At 39.8% G+C, this 15,722-nt stretch overlaps 1 protein-coding gene across 1 annotated transcript in view; it reads left to right on the plus strand.

Annotated features, from left to right (window-relative positions):
- The first annotated feature begins 7,733 nt into the window (after nucleotides 1-7,733).
- The window catches only part of EGF (epidermal growth factor), a 61,692-nt gene continuing 53,703 nt past the window's right edge, over nucleotides 7,734-15,722 (plus strand). Inside the window, exon 1 of the mRNA XM_075500723.1 lies at nucleotides 7,734-7,860. Coding sequence (XP_075356838.1) covers nucleotides 7,734-7,860 — 127 coding nt within the window. The remainder of the gene's footprint in view (nucleotides 7,861-15,722) is intronic.

Below are 15,722 nucleotides of genomic sequence, written 5' to 3' on the forward strand. Positions count from 1 at the left end.
GCTAGCTGGTGTATTCCTACTGATGTCATATGTTAGTTCTAGCAAAGTCACGGAAGGTTTCTGTGTATTTTATCTCATAGCACTAATAGGAATTTTATTATAATAAACTTAGTTTGCACTTTGAGAAATAAAACCTTCTACAATATAGCGTAATGCTTTTTGGTAGAATGAAGTATAAACATTAACATATCTCCTTTGAAGGAAGTGTATCTTTACTGTGCTTTTCTGTATAGAAGTAAACTTATATTGCACTCTGAGAGTAATAAATGGTATTTACAAGTTTTCAGTGCTTTACAACACCACTTGGCAAGAATATTGTTTTTTATTTCTGATGCAACTAATGTACAAACCCAAATTAATTTTCTTTTTCCTTCTATTTTGCGGCCTAATTTGTTCTCTCTGTGTGCTCTTAGCAGTAATAAATTAACGATTACTTTGCAATTTTGAGTACTACCTTACATACTCAGTGCACGTTATAACAGCTATTAAATTAAGTGACCCTCCTTCATGCAAAAGGGAAGTATGGGTCCTTTTTATTATAAAAAGGTGAATAGTGAGGTGCACAGATCTTGCACAGTATGCCAAGATCATGCAGGAAGCCTGTGGCAGGGATGTAGATGGAATGAAGGAATCTTTTAATACGCTGTGCATATTGTTATAGCAGCCACAGAATTTGCCTGTGCATCCATAGACATTTTAATTTACAAAGTCTAACTGTGCCTGATTTCACTGTTGCTTTTCCTGGTTTGTCAGTTGACAGCCTAGTGTAAGGCAAAGGCTATGCCAACCAATATATACTGGCAACTATAAAGGAGGTAGCTATATCTGGTCGTTCACTCTTCAGCTAAGCAGACATTGCTCGTTGTCGTGCAGCCGAGTAGACATCTTGTAAGAATGTATGTGACTGTTAATGACCACTTTGCTTGTTGTTTGTTTGTTGGTTATGCAATCACTTGTACGCTGCTCTGTTACAAAATGATTTTCCTTGGTCCTTAATGCTTAACCCACTGCTTAGTACTTGCTTGATCAGTCCCTGAGACCAAGCCTTTGTTAGGTTGTTTCATTTTCTTCAAAAACACCGTGGGAATAATACTATTTCTGACTCCTACAGGTAATCTCAGGGGATTCCTGTAGTGCAGTAGTGTTTTACAGGGCCGCAGAGGCAAAGGAACTACTGTGAAGAACTGTTTCTCTCCTTTCTGAAATCACCACTGTCACTTGCGTCTGAACTGGAGCCTTCATATTCACACTCCCGCCAGCAATACAGGATCTGGCCGAAGCTTTCGAGTATGCAGAACCATTATCTAAAAGTCAAAAATAATGTGAGCTATTGCTTGTACTTAGTATGCCTGCCTTTTTCCCCACTGCTCTTCTCTCCTTATCCCTGTCTAGATGGAGAATTGTCAGCTGTGGCCTCAAGCAGGGTGTGTTTGGTAGCTGCAGGATTTGGATGCCAAGTTCTGGGATATCATTCTCATAGTGGCATTTGGGTCTGCGATAGGCTCTGGCATTGCACTGCCTGCAGCTGTGAGGCTCTCTCTGAGGTGGTGTCGGGTCAAGCTGCCTCCTCCATGGCAGAGCCCCTTGCTGATCATTTGCCATTTTCTGTACCAACTACTTCCTGATATGGTATAAGAAATCCACATGCAGGACTCTTATGGCCACTGTGGGTAGGGTCTGACAACCATATATTGTTTTGCTTTAGAGCTGTACTGCGCCTGTAAAATTCTCTCACATAGTAAATGCCATCACATCAAAAACTTGCACTTCCAGTGCAAGCTTACTTTCAGCAGGCTCTAGGCAAATTCTTCAGGAGATTCTCAATGCTCAGATATTTATTAATTAGGACATAGTTGCTTCTGGAGATCTCTTGAATCTGTTCTACGAATTATAGGGAAATGAACGTTCCCAGCAGTTAGCAACGTATTTTATTACACCTGCTCTTGGTTGCCCACCAATTGACTGACGAATCCCTCTGGCACCAGCTGCGTGACCACGTACAGGAAAATGTTAAATTTCCATGCAGAGAATGTGGCTGGCAGCATGCTCAGGACGTCATCGCCTCCTTCAGAGCGTTTGAGTCTGGCAGCAACTGGGAGCATCCTGCAGTCTTCTCACAGGAGCTCAATACCAGGCACTGACAACATCTCTGGTAATTCCAGTCTTTTGAATTCATCTCAGGTGCTTTTGCTGTGGAAAGCTGACTATAGCAATGCCTGTTTCTACTTCTACTCCTGTTTATTGTCCATCTTGTTTGATTCTGCCTTTGAGATGTGATACACAGATATAAGCTTATGCAGGTGTGTGTTTGTGTAGGTATGCCAAACTGGTGTAATAGACACACCAGGTGAGATAGGGTTAATGATAAAGTGAATTAGATTGGTAAATGCAGTGATTCTGTTCCACGTAGCCAGTGAGGCAGCTGTAGAACAAAAACATAAAATGTTCCCTGGTGTTTATTTTCTAAAGAGCATCATGTCATGGTCACAAGAAGAATGAACCATCTGAGAAGGTCTGTAATGCAGAGAGAAAAAGTTGACTGAAAAAGTAATTTTAATTATCCATCTTCCCAGCCCAGAACTCATGGGATAAAAAGAGTAAAAGTAGCAATACCTGTGATAGATGGACTCCAAATAAGAATCTACGAACTGATATTTAAAATCCTGATCTCTTACTGATACCAGTGGAAATGGTGAGTGCTCAGCAACTCTGAAAATCAGTGAAATCAGATTTTAGCCAGTGCCCTTGTTCCAAGAGATCTGTTAGAATGGCCGTTCTAGTACATGCACTAGAAATCATTTTGCTGTGGGTGAAACAGAGCTATCCCTGGGATGGAAACACAGCAAAAAAACATGGGGAGGATACATTTTTTGACCCTGATAGTGAAGAAATGCCATACCTGTTACTAAGATCCTTTCTCAAATGTTCTCACGTAGCAAGCTGTATAGACCTTATTCATGGTAACAAATGACTTGCTTTATCTTCAGTTATATCTCCACTTCAGACAGCCAAATGACTGTTTCAACATGCTATTTTAACTGCTCCTTTATGTCTGCTAACATAGAGGCCTAATGTAGTCATCTAACATTGATAAATGTCGTAAGTCAGTAATGTGCTGTGTGGCTTCCCCAGAACGTTTCACTCTTGTTCTGACTGTCTGGATACAAAACAGAGCATATTTAACTTTCTTTCTGGATCCTTCTGTGGATTCTAGTGTGGTCTAGCTGATGAAATAAGTATTCACTGTACAGCAACTGGTGAAAGGTGCCTGTCAAAATGTTAAACGTAAAACTGCTTTAAAAAGATAATATCGGTTATAATTAACAGTACAGTTTTAACATGGATTTTTTTTGTCTTTTTCTTTTTCTTAAGATCAGATTGCAGGAGGAAAAATTGTATCCTTAGCAGAAAACACACGAGACTCAAACTACCAAAAAAAATCCAGTGGGTTTTTGTCATAATTGCTGTTGTGAAACAAATTGAGACAACTGGAAAGAGATTACCTACAATAGCACTTGGTTTTCATAAAGCTTTCATGATTTAAAACCCTGCTCTTTAATTAATTTCACTAATAAATTAAATTACAACATCCTGCCAGCCAAATATCATCTCCAAATTGTTGAAGAGAACAATGAGTGACATGCTTGAGGACAAAACCAGAATGGCCGTCATACCTTGGGAGGAAATTTCAGGCATTCCTGGCTTTTAGAGATCACTGGAATATGCCGCACTCTCACGCTGTGCCTCCCCCTGCTCTGCCTGACAGGCAATTTAATATTGCATAACGTCCCTTTTGTCAGAATTATACACGATGAAGGCTCAATCTGCCGAAATGACATTAGCAGTACTGAATCAAGCACTGTCATGTCAGAGAAAGTATGTGGTCGGAGTCGGCCATCCCCACACTGACCCTGAGATGAGGCCTCAGTAAGTAGGTGTAAGGCATGGCTTACAAAAATGAAGGCTATCAGAAATCCCCAGTATCATCGTAAAAGTTGCTTGTGTCAGTCAGCTACTGCTCTGGTGGCAATACCTTTTCTGACAGAATGACACGTACATGACCATGTCGACCCAGGGGCTGGCAGATTCCCTGGGGCCGTCGGGGAAGATCTGGAAGCTGTTTTGTGGGATCTGAGTGTTCCTCACTGCTCTGTGCTATTTGTACTAGAGATAGCCACTACACATTTCCTATGCTATTTCAGTGAACTCCTGCATTTAATCATTAACCTGTGTTGGAGGTAATTGGGATTGTGATGACTATAAAATATAATTTTAACTAGATTAGAATATGCCTAAGGCCAGAATCAAAATTTCAGAGGCTGACAGGAAAAGAAGTTGAAGTGCTGACAAGCTAGTGTAATGTGTAGTGAGCAAGAATAAAAACCAATATATGATTTAAACAACGTGCCAGTTAATACAATATAGATACCGAAAGCCCTGGGAAACTGAGGGAGGGCTTTGTTTCCTTCACAGTTTAGAAACAGCCAGAACATACTGTCCTTGAACTAGATAACAGCAGCTCTTTGCCAAGGTAGGGGAGAAGACCCTCTCCATTTGAATCTCTAGCTGGTCTTTACCACCTTTGGCAAAGAAAGCCTTCCAAAGCTAGCCGAGATAGTGGGAAGTTCAAAAGAAAAGAATAAGATGATTATTTGTTGTTAGTTCATCAGCCTCTTGAGTCAGCAAGTCAAATTAAATTAAGTCAGTTCTTTGCATTTGATGTACTGGGACAGATAACTTTAAGATCTTTTGGACTGATTCTGTGGTGAGCCCTACAAATGAGACTACTGTGCTATTTTAGTCTAATTTATCGTATGAGTGCTAGAGTAAAGTAAATTGCTGTACTTAATACCTGTAGGTGAGCACAATAGTTTGCTTTGTAGAAACACGTTTGAACAACTTCTTAAATGCTAAATGACTTTAGGTGTGAAGGAATTATTGTGTGTGGTATGCTGAACCACTTGCTGAAAAATGGTACCTTTGAAAAGTTTAGGTGTGGTACAGCCTGATGCATTTCATATTTTATTGAGAACTTTCTGGTTTGGTCTAAGGGGAGGTGATTAATTCTATCCACTTTCAAGTAACGTATTTACATCCTTAGGCCTAGATCATATTATATTATATTGTGGGTCTGGGGGTTAGTTCTGGTCTGAGCTATATTTGGGTTTTGAGGGTAAAAAAAAAAAAAGTAATCCCACTCTTGAGCGATTTTTCTTCTTGTTTTTAAACCATTCCTGTGCTTCTAGGATGGTAAAATTTATGACTTTATTAACCACTCTTTACCTGACTGCAGTGAAGGGATCTCTTCTTCCAGAAAAGGTCATTGTGGTATTGGCATGTCAGACAGTTCTGTCTTCACTTTTACTTTAGAGAAAAAAGACAAATTCTGGGACGTGCCTTTGACTGTGTTTTGAGTAAAGGCAAAAAGAGGAAATGGAGCAAGGAGGGGGAAGATTGAGGGAGATGTTCAGAAAAGACAATGTGTGTAAATGAGAGACTAAAAGAATGTAAGACAGAAATTGCTTCTAGGTTTTAATAGGAAAGGGAAAGCTTATTCATTTTGTGTCCTCCAGTGAGTTTGAGTCTGGCCTGGAAGAGGTCAGGGCTGTGCTGGGACGGCCACCCTCACGGTCTAGCAAACACTCTGCTGGTGGTTGCTCACAAAGAAGTGACACATTCCTTTTGAGCTGTTTAGCTTGCGTGCTCCCACTTTGAACACTGAAGAAAATTGTGTGAGGAGGAACCGATGGCTGCAGAATTAGTAAAAGAGATTCACGTGGAACGTACCACAGTTCCTGGGCAGGATCCTGTAATCCTAGATGGGATGGCATTATACTGTGCTTTCACATTGGTTGCCCTTTTGTATTCCAGGGCACTATTTGGAGAAGCAAATGCTGTTTGGCATGAGTCTGACCCTGCATAATTTACATTACTATTATTGTATTTTATAGCATGCAGAGTAGAGACTCGGTTCTGAACAGAGTATATGGAAATGTGGCTGCCATTTGTCAGTTCGGATTTAATAACTTGTTTTATCTGTAGCAGTGAAGATTGAGTGAGCAGAATGTGCCTACACACAGGCAGAAACATCAAGAAACAGTTGCTTTTAATGGAGAGCGGCTCAATTTATAATCAGGTTTCATGCTTCTTATTTTCTGTCAGTGCAAGTCTGGACTCTTATTAAGTCAGACAAATATGGTGTGGGGGGAAATTCCCAGAGACAGAACTCGTACAGCTGTAGGTTACCGTCTGATGCTGCGGCTGTATCCAGCTGTTGTATTAGTATTTATTATAGCACAACACTACAGAAATTAAAAAAAAAAAAAAAGGAAAGAAAAAAGCGACAGAACCAGAATGCCTCACAGTAGTTAGCTCAACAAAGCCTGGCGCAGTCAACCGTTTAAACACCTGCTTAAATCTCAGCACATTCAAAATTCAGCAAATCACTTATGCTTGTGCTCTAGAGCTTTGCTGGTCTGGGCCAAAGGACTGGGAAAAAGGAGATTTTTTTCAATACTGGAAGAATTATGGGCTTGATGCGCCTGGAATTTCTCTAGTTTATATACCTCAGCAAAACAAGTGTAAAAGAGCACTGCATCACAACAGTAGCCTCTTATAGCACTGATGTGTCCATATAAATGACTGCAACGTGTGAGAGACGCAGACTCAGAACATGTTGCTTGGTCTCTGACAGCAGGTATTTTCCTGGAAGTGCAGAAGGGCCAAATTCAGACCTGAGAGAGATGCTTGCAACTTCTTTGAAATCAGAATTACCAAGACATACCCTAGGTCTGAACTCGACCTTCAGCCAATTTATATTTCCAGTTGAAATACATCGGAGAAACCAGAGGGATTTTTTTTCCCTTTTTTGCATGAAATGTTTTGATGACAAAATTTGTTTCTGGTGGCAAAACACATGGCAATATTAAAATGAATGCAGCTAATCATGATTGAACAGGCATGGTATAAACCTGCCTACAATCTCTGAGAAATAAAACTTAGCTGGCATGCTGCAGGTACTTCTCAAGTAAGAGGGGCAGCTTTTCTAAATAGACCGTATTTATTACGGGTGGCTGGGTATCTGCATTCTGGCTCAGTTCCCTGTATTAAGGAACTGACCACATTACTATTTGCAAACACAGGGTTCACTCAAGTGGTACTAAAAAGAGAAGAGGTGGGGCAAGCAGAGCTTTAAAAAGAAAAGAGGAGTCTGTCCAAGTTTGTATGTAAAAAGCAACTGTGTTTGGGAGAAGGACGGTACCTGGAGATCTCGCTCCCTGTACTCCACTGAGGGCTGTGGTGAACACTTTTCCAAATTCGCTGCTTTTAAGATTTAAACAGCAGCTTTGCTTGTTACGAGGAAATTCGCCGTGATCCTTGCGAGCATTGCTTTTAAGCTGTGTTAAATTTGTGGCAAGAGTGTCAGGCATTTCATACTTGGCTTCCAAAAAAGAAAAAAAAAAAAAAGAAACGAAAGAGAGAGAGAGAAAAAAACCGACGTGTGTGGGGAAGAAATCTCCCAGGAATTTCTTCAAGGTTGTAGTCAGACACAGTAAGGGCTAAAGTGACAAGAAAAGCAAGGCAAAGATAAAACTTGGTATTGTGATAAGATGTCTGAGTGTAAAGTGGGAGATTGCAGAAACCTTTTGGGATTACACATGCTCATCTTGTCCTGGATATGACTAATACAAGCTAGTTTTTCTCTAGTGACAGTTCAAAAACCCCTCAAGATTATGTTTCTCTTCCTTGTTGCTTTTTTGCCAGTGGTTTTTAAAATTGGTTTTGTCAGCCTCTCAGCTCTGCAGCACTGGAACTGTCCTAATGGATACAGATTAAAGACTGAAAACTCTGCTTGTATAGGTAAGTTGCTGACCATTCACAGATTAAGAAAACTGCATTTGTATTCTCTTAATTGAGCTTTATAATTTTCAAAGAGTTTTTTTACAGATTGTTTGTGTGTTGTACTGGCAGAATTGATAAATCAGCTTCTTGATATCATTTGCTTCTCATAATGAACAGAACTCATTTTATTTAGTTTGTTTTTCAGAAATCAGTCACTTGTCTGTCAGTTTAACTATCAGAAAGCAGGATAAACTTTTATATGATCATAAAGAGATCTGAACTGTTCCCTAGTTACCAAAATTTCTTGCCATAGCTTTAATGTCTCCGTATTTTCAATACATGTGCACACACGTATTCGTGCTTCTATATATGTAAAATTTGTGTATAGGTGTATTTTTGTATTTCTATGTGCATATAGAAAGAGTATTTTAATGATTGTTTATTAGTATATACTTAGATGTCGGCTAGATAACTTTAAAAACTCTTTCTATGTTTATTGGTGCATGTAGATATGTGTGCTTATATTTAATAATACATCTCATACAATACATGAGTCGCAGGTGTGTTTGATACTGTAGTGCTAAAGTCTGGGTGAAATGTATGACACTAATATTAGTATAATCACCTCCAGTGATTTGGAACATGTAAAATGCAGGTTCCTATTCTTAACAAAGTGTAAGAGAAAGAATGACAGAACCCTTCTCCCTACCCTGCTATCTTGAAGTCCAATTTTTTTTAGAAAGACAGAGCCAATGAAGTCATGGGCTTTGCAGAAAGGAGATGAGGAAACACTCTGTAAGGATTCAAACAAACAGACCTAATACTTGGAGTTAATGCTTTTGCCTTAGGTTGCTTGGGCTTCAGAGGCTCTGACTCAGTTCTTGACACGATTCCAGTGATTTAATAACAGGTGCCTCCTCTGTGCATTCTGCCAAGAAATACCATCTTGTAAGCAGAAAATAGAAGTATGCATGTTAAATGCTCTTGTATTGAGAGAGGAGAAGCTAGGCATTTTTTGTGTACAAATGATAAACCTGACTGAAGGTTTATCTGAGAGCCAGACACACCTAGGGTGCTTCCACACTGATGCTTGAATTCAAATGAGAAGCATATTTTGAAATGAATCTCCATACTGCCAACTCTTACTATGCTTGACTTCACATTGTGGAGCACTCTCAAAGTGCACAAACTGGATTCCCTTTAGGCCAGCCTAAACCAGAAGGTGTTCCTGTAGGAGAGCATCTATCCTCTCTGCTGTTGATGGCCGTTCAGTCCATGGGACCAGACTAGACCTGGTTCTCCGTAACCTCAACCTGAAATATATGCAGTATGTATGTCATATCCTCAGCAACTGTTGCACTTTACACAGCCTCTCCTATAGGTCCACACTATTTGCTAACATGTACGTAGCTTCTACAGCTAATTAGGATGTACATTAGTTATGACTTCTACATTACTGTCTTGCCCAATTAAGAGCTCACGTATAACAGGAGAATCCTACTGACATGAAGGGAAGTGCTTGGCTGTTGTTTAATGAGTCAAAATGCACTCTAAATATTAAATACAAAAGGCTGCAGAGAAGTATTTTTTATTTCAGTTGACATATTTCACATATTGATGTATATCGCTCTTCCATTAATGGAGACATAACCTGCTCTGCATTATGTCTTTTTTGTTGAAAATTGGATACATTCAGTTGCTGTATGGATGGGGGAACTCTAGGTAAAGCACCAAAAGAGAATGGCTGGTAGCTCAGCAAACTCTGCAAGAAATAGTGATAGAAGTCTTTTGCATAAGAGCTAACGTTACTATGACATACTCTGAGCAATTCCATGTAACACAGAATAAATGAAAAATGAGATGTGCTAGCGTATCTTTTTAATTAGAGACCACTGGATTACAGGGGATTAAGCAAAGGTGAAATTTTGACATGAAATGTAAGACTGAAGGATGCTTTGGTAGAATGGATTTCCCCTGTTCTTTCTTCTGTGTGCTGGATACACAAGTTGTGTTCTGACCAGAAGACCGGATGTATGATATTCTAGTTCATTAATTATGTGAGATAGAGGGTGCAGTGGAAGCAAGTGGTAGGAAGCTGGAGGCAGGCTTTGAAGGTAATAGTGGGGATAAAAGTGGTGAGTGGGAGACATGACTCATACCACTGAACTGTGAATAATGACAGCAAGCTGAACTGTGGCTTGGCGACCATTCTTGGTGAGCTGTAATAAATATACCAATTGTAAAATGTTCTTTATCATCTGGGACTGTGGTGGCATCCTGCCAGCCATAGGGACTCCCCTGAATTGGGAAGGTGTCTGCTCTCTGTTAGTGAACTGTTACAAGCAACACTTACTGGAAGGTGTGTAGGTTTTTCTAGATTTGTTTTCCATACTGCCACTACAGATGAAGGTCTAGGTCGTGCCTTTCTTACGTTGCTAAATAGCTCACTTCTTAATTAGTTCCTTTTACTTCTAGGGATATTCAAAGATCAAAGACCTTCTCATCCTGTGGAAGGATAATGAAATCTAACGCTAAATGTCTTACATAATTTTATACAGTTATTTTAAGAGAGATTATTTGAATCCTGACTTGGTATGCCAAGAGAGGAGAGGCCTTTCAGAGGGGCTGTGTGTCCCACAACAGCAGGGTTTATAAGAGAGAAAATATGGGAGAACAGATCATCAGGTCAGAACAAGACTAGTCTGGTGAATGAACATATCAATTTATCAGCACGTTATGGTAGAATTGGAAGCATTTCTGCAATTTTTGACATTGCCATCTTGATTTAATAATTTATTTTAAGCTGATATCAGGACTGGGGACTCAGTTACTTGTAAATAACTCATCTTTCTTAGACGCTAGTGAAAACATAGGACCTTCTACCTCTAAAGAAAAATGGTCTGGGCTACACAGGGGTTATTCCTACAAGGTAAAAATGTGTGCATAGTTGGTCTTGGGAGAGCTTTGATTTCTAACATATTTGACTATGTAAGCATACATGGTACACCTGGGGATGGGCCTTATGCCTGTTGCAATCAGTTGCCTGTGCCCTCCTGAAGCACCGCTTTAACAACACTGTTTTTTATTCTCTCATGGTGTATAGATGCTTTCCCCACTTGAGACCAAAAAGTTTTCCACACGGCACTGTTTGTCTGACAAAGCCCCTAGATCAGCCCCTTGCATTAACAATTTTAGACTAGATACTAGTGCCTGTTAGTCTTGGACTACCCTAGGTAAAGATATTATGTTCTGGATACTGCAAGACTGGAGGTGTACTTTGGCTTCAGGGCTGACTTTGAATACTCACTTTGGAAGTTTCAAAAGTGGAGGAAGATATTTATTTAAGAAAAACCCCAACATTGTAAAAAAGTTTTTGAAGAAGGCAAAACACAACCTGCATTATTGAATTTTTACCTAATCATAGGTTCTTAAATTCTGCATATCTCTACTAACTTCTGACATTAACTGATCAGACCTTGTCACTTCTTCAGGGCTAACGTGCTGCACATTCCTACAGAGCTACAGCCTGCAATTGAAGGTGACAACTGCAGCTATATAGGTCAGCTCTTTTGGTCAGATGCTTCTTTCTGTGTCTCAAGCTTTCCTCCTTTCTTTCTTACTGTTCACCACTCTCCTGCCATGGGGCACTGGTGATGCGGAATATTAAGTTATTCCTCTTTGTATTACATCTTTAAATTCACCTTAATTAGCTACATCCTGGCTTCACTTTGCTCCATGCAGCATTCTGAAGACACACTGTTAAAACTTCTTATGTTGTATTCTGAGAAATATGAAATGCCAAAACATTACTAATTCACAGCTATCCTTTCTTTGCAAGCATCGCATAAGGAGCAGTGAGAGCCACTGAAATGGGGAATTGTGTTGAACTGTCATGACACAGGACTAAACCTGTTGAGACCCCACTGTATCTCTCTGTATTTCAGAAGAGCTGCAGTCGAAGCATGCTTGTTTCCTTGTTTTCAGTAGCTGTCTTCCAGCTAGCTCACTTCATATTATACTGCCTTGGGGAAAAATGCTTGAAAATATTGTTACCAAACAGTAGTCAGGAATTCTTGAACATGGGTCTGAACCCACAGATCAATTAATGAGAAGATTCCCATTGAATTCTCTGGAAATTGGATCCAGCTGAATGTGGACAAATAGTATCTTTAGCTGTAAAATTTAGATCAAAATAGGAAGGAGGTGAATATGTTACAAGAAATGACAGAAATGGCATCACACATCACATGGAGCTTAATCTTGAACAGAGCTAAGGGGCAGACTCCAGGACCAATGACTAATACTGCAAGACTCATCACTGTTTTGCTCATATCTGTGATATGATTACCTCTGTGCCTCTGGACTGGAAAAGTCCAGGAGTTGATAACCACCTTATTGTATTCACATTGTATTTCTTACTGTAGTATTTGAGCATTTCACAACCTCTATCCTCTCAAAAATTGAGAGTGATCAGGTTGTACTTTAAACCTTATTCAAAATTTGAGAGAGAAGATACTGAGATACTATTTTATTGTGACCTGCTGATAGATGGAGCATCTTTTTCCATTTCTGGCTATCTTCTCTTCTTTGAGCTGTATGCTTTTAACAGAATAGATAAAAGGGATGGGCTGCTTTCTTAGTAACCCAGATGAAATTACATGTTCAACCTTGTTGAAAAGATTATGGTGGTGGCTAGATATAGCGGATTGAATTAATCCCCAGTCCAACTCCACAGGAACCAAATTTGAGTGAGGTTATTTGAGTGTGTGTGTCTGCACATGTATATTTTATGTATATAATGTATGTATTTGGGGCCATAATGAAACGCAAGTTCTGGCTCACTGTGGTTTCTCTGTATCCCTGCCAGGCATACTAATGCTTCACCTTCTGCAATCAGAGCATTTCTCAGGACTCTCAATAAAGTAGCATATTTGTATGCAAAGTCATTGAGAGCTGCCAACATCATGATGACATGATTCATCGTTTTTGCTGATTCTCAAGGCATTTTTTGCATAAAGAAGCCTTTGAGAACTGAGCAGAACCTCATTCTTCCTTTCAGGGCTGGCTGTCAGGGCACTGCAGACAGCTTTTGTGTTCACTAAGCCGATTTCTTTCACAGGGTAAAGTTCCCACTGGGGGATGTGGTTGCCAGGACACACAAAACAGCTACAGCAGGATGCAACTCCACGCTTTCCTTTGTCTCTAAGAGTGCAGGTGAAGGCACTGCTAGTTACACCTGATGGATGGTTTTATGATTGAGTTCTCCTAAACCTTAAGAAACAGCTTTTTTAAAATTTTCTTTTTTGGTTTTGGTTTGGTTTTGGTTTTTTTTTTGTACTTTAAGCAAAGAAGAGAGCATGTTAAGCCTAGGACCCTCTTCCATTGTTAGCACTGTAAAAGCTGGGTGTTCACAGCGCTGCAGTGTGTTTTACAATAGCGCTGTGTCTGTGTCTGTTGGTGCTTCCTGTTTACTGCTGGAAGGGGCATTCTCTGGTGGCCGAGCCGCCTGTCGCCGCTGCACCCCTTGTCTTTTATTGGGCGGTTATTCTTCCACTATAGCCTTTCTTCAGCTGGGGCGATTGCTTGCTTTTCTGTACGTGTGGGATCTGCTTTATTACGTGAACTTCGGTGATGATGAAAATGGGCAGATTGATAACCCTGAAATCCTCTCTTTAAGTACAATTACTGGGGAGGCAGCGTAAATTGTTGTAGCCTGATCAATCAGCATGCTCTTTCTTGGAGAGTCAGTTTTGTACACTCATATGAAGCTGGAAAATCCATCCTGCAAATAACAGGTCATTGTCCAGTTACCTTGGTACATAGCTCAGTAACCTGTGCTTGGCTAAAGCATGTCTTCCCAGTCTGATCTTGACTTGAGAATATCCACTGATGTTTTTCACACCTTCACAGTTTTTCTTGGTAGCTAGTTCCCTTACTGAATCACACTTCCTGTTAAAATGTGAATTTAATGTCTAAATTTTATTTCCCTGGCTTCAGTTCTCAGCCATCAGTCCTTGTTAAATCTTTCCTGCAAAAGATTATACTGTCCTTTAGAAAGTCTGGTACATTTTCTTTGTGAAGGTATTTATATACTGTGATCAGTCCTTCTCCCAAGCTTCCTTCTGATAATCTAAGCAGACTGAGCTCTTTAAGTATCTCACAGAAAGGCACTTTTCCTTACCCTCAAATCAGGCTTTTATCCTTGTTGTATACACTTTCTAACTTTTCAGGATCTTTTAACAACCTATAGCTGAGAAATACAAACAGCATGCCAATATAGTCTGACCACTGCCATATACAGAAGCAAAATTATTTCCCCACTGTCATTCATTTCTCCTGTGTTTATATGTGTTGTGATTTTGAATTTTCTTGCCCAGTAACACTCTAAGAGGTCAGCTTTCTGTCCAGTATGAAGACAAATAATTTTCAGAGTAAGCAGCCTTCCAGATAGAATCTGTAGGTCAGGCCTATCATTCTTATTTAATGTGCTCTTTGTTGTGATTGAATAATAGTGCTTTCATCAGTGTTTCACATTGTTTAGTCAAATGACCTCTGTCTTTAGCAATCTTACACCTACACAGTTGCCTTTATTACCTATACTTGTGATTTCCTCAGAGAAATAACATCAGGTTTATTTAACGAGCCACGATTGTCATAAAAGTATATTGACTAACATGAACTATGTTGCAGCCTTTACCAACAGAGTCTTGCACCTGCTTTTGTAATGGTGACTAGATCAGATTAACTGTCCGGCTTAGTCAGCCAGTTACTCCATTTGAAAACCAGTGTATCAAGGCGAGACACAAACAGCGTTCATGCCTGCAGACTCCTTCACATCTCTGCTAACGCTGATAGCAGCTGTGACAATGAGCTGTCACCAAAGCCCTCCCGTATGGGTTACCAAAGAGCCCTTTAGTTTTAATAACTCCTAGCAATGTTAGCCAGGAGTAGGTAGTTTTAAACTGACAACCTGGAGCTCACGGTTTCTGTAGCCCATTAACAAACTTCTAAGCCAGTCAAACCTTTCTAGAGGGGATTTGGAGGAGTTACTCCTTTAATGCTGTGGAGAATGGCATGTACATCCTTAGTACGTGTGGGAAAATATGCTCCTGAAAGCTGATTGTTTGAAGAAGATTGTGGGTTAGAATTAGAGTACTTTATGGAATTAAGTTGCTGAAAATGCTTCTGCTTTGCCTTGATAATATGTTCAACAGAAATCAGTTGCATGTGCTCTGATTATGTTTCATACATTGTCAAATTAGTTCATCTGCTATGTGGAACATAATGTTGTGGGAAAACTCTGAAAACAATATGGAAACATTCCCTAGTCTGTACAGATGTGTTAGGTGGCTCTAAAGCATTGACATTCTTTTTGAACAACTTTGACACCTGACACAGAATAAACCCCTAAACACTTCTGCTGCACATAGTTTTTTAAAGCCGTTAAAGGAGACAGTTTCCCAGACCTATGGGATGTCAGAGATCTGGTTGCTTAGCTCTCCCTAGGTTACTGACAAAGAAAGTTTCTTTCAAAGTGCCGGTGTGAGCTGATTAAATTGCAGTTCCTTGTAGTTATCATGAGGTGCCATTTCTGACGTTTGAACTAGGGGAATCCTCACCTAACACTCACAGACCTCCTGAAGCACTGTGAGAGTTTGCACTTGATTCAAATGGTCATCTAATATAAGTTATCCAAGGAGACGCTCTTCTTCTGTTGCCCTAAATTCTTGATCAGGAATACAGGAAAAAAAAAATTGTTGTGAGCTATACTTGCAATAACTCAATACATATGTGTAGTTTTGGATATGAAATGATGTCCTTTAGTGATTTAATCAAATGTGTCTCTTTAAAATAATTTGTTTTGATTCCTTTTTTCCTGC

This window comes from Mycteria americana, chromosome 4 (assembly GCF_035582795.1).
Source record: "Mycteria americana isolate JAX WOST 10 ecotype Jacksonville Zoo and Gardens chromosome 4, USCA_MyAme_1.0, whole genome shotgun sequence".
Classification (NCBI taxonomy): Eukaryota; Metazoa; Chordata; class Aves; order Ciconiiformes; family Ciconiidae; genus Mycteria; species Mycteria americana.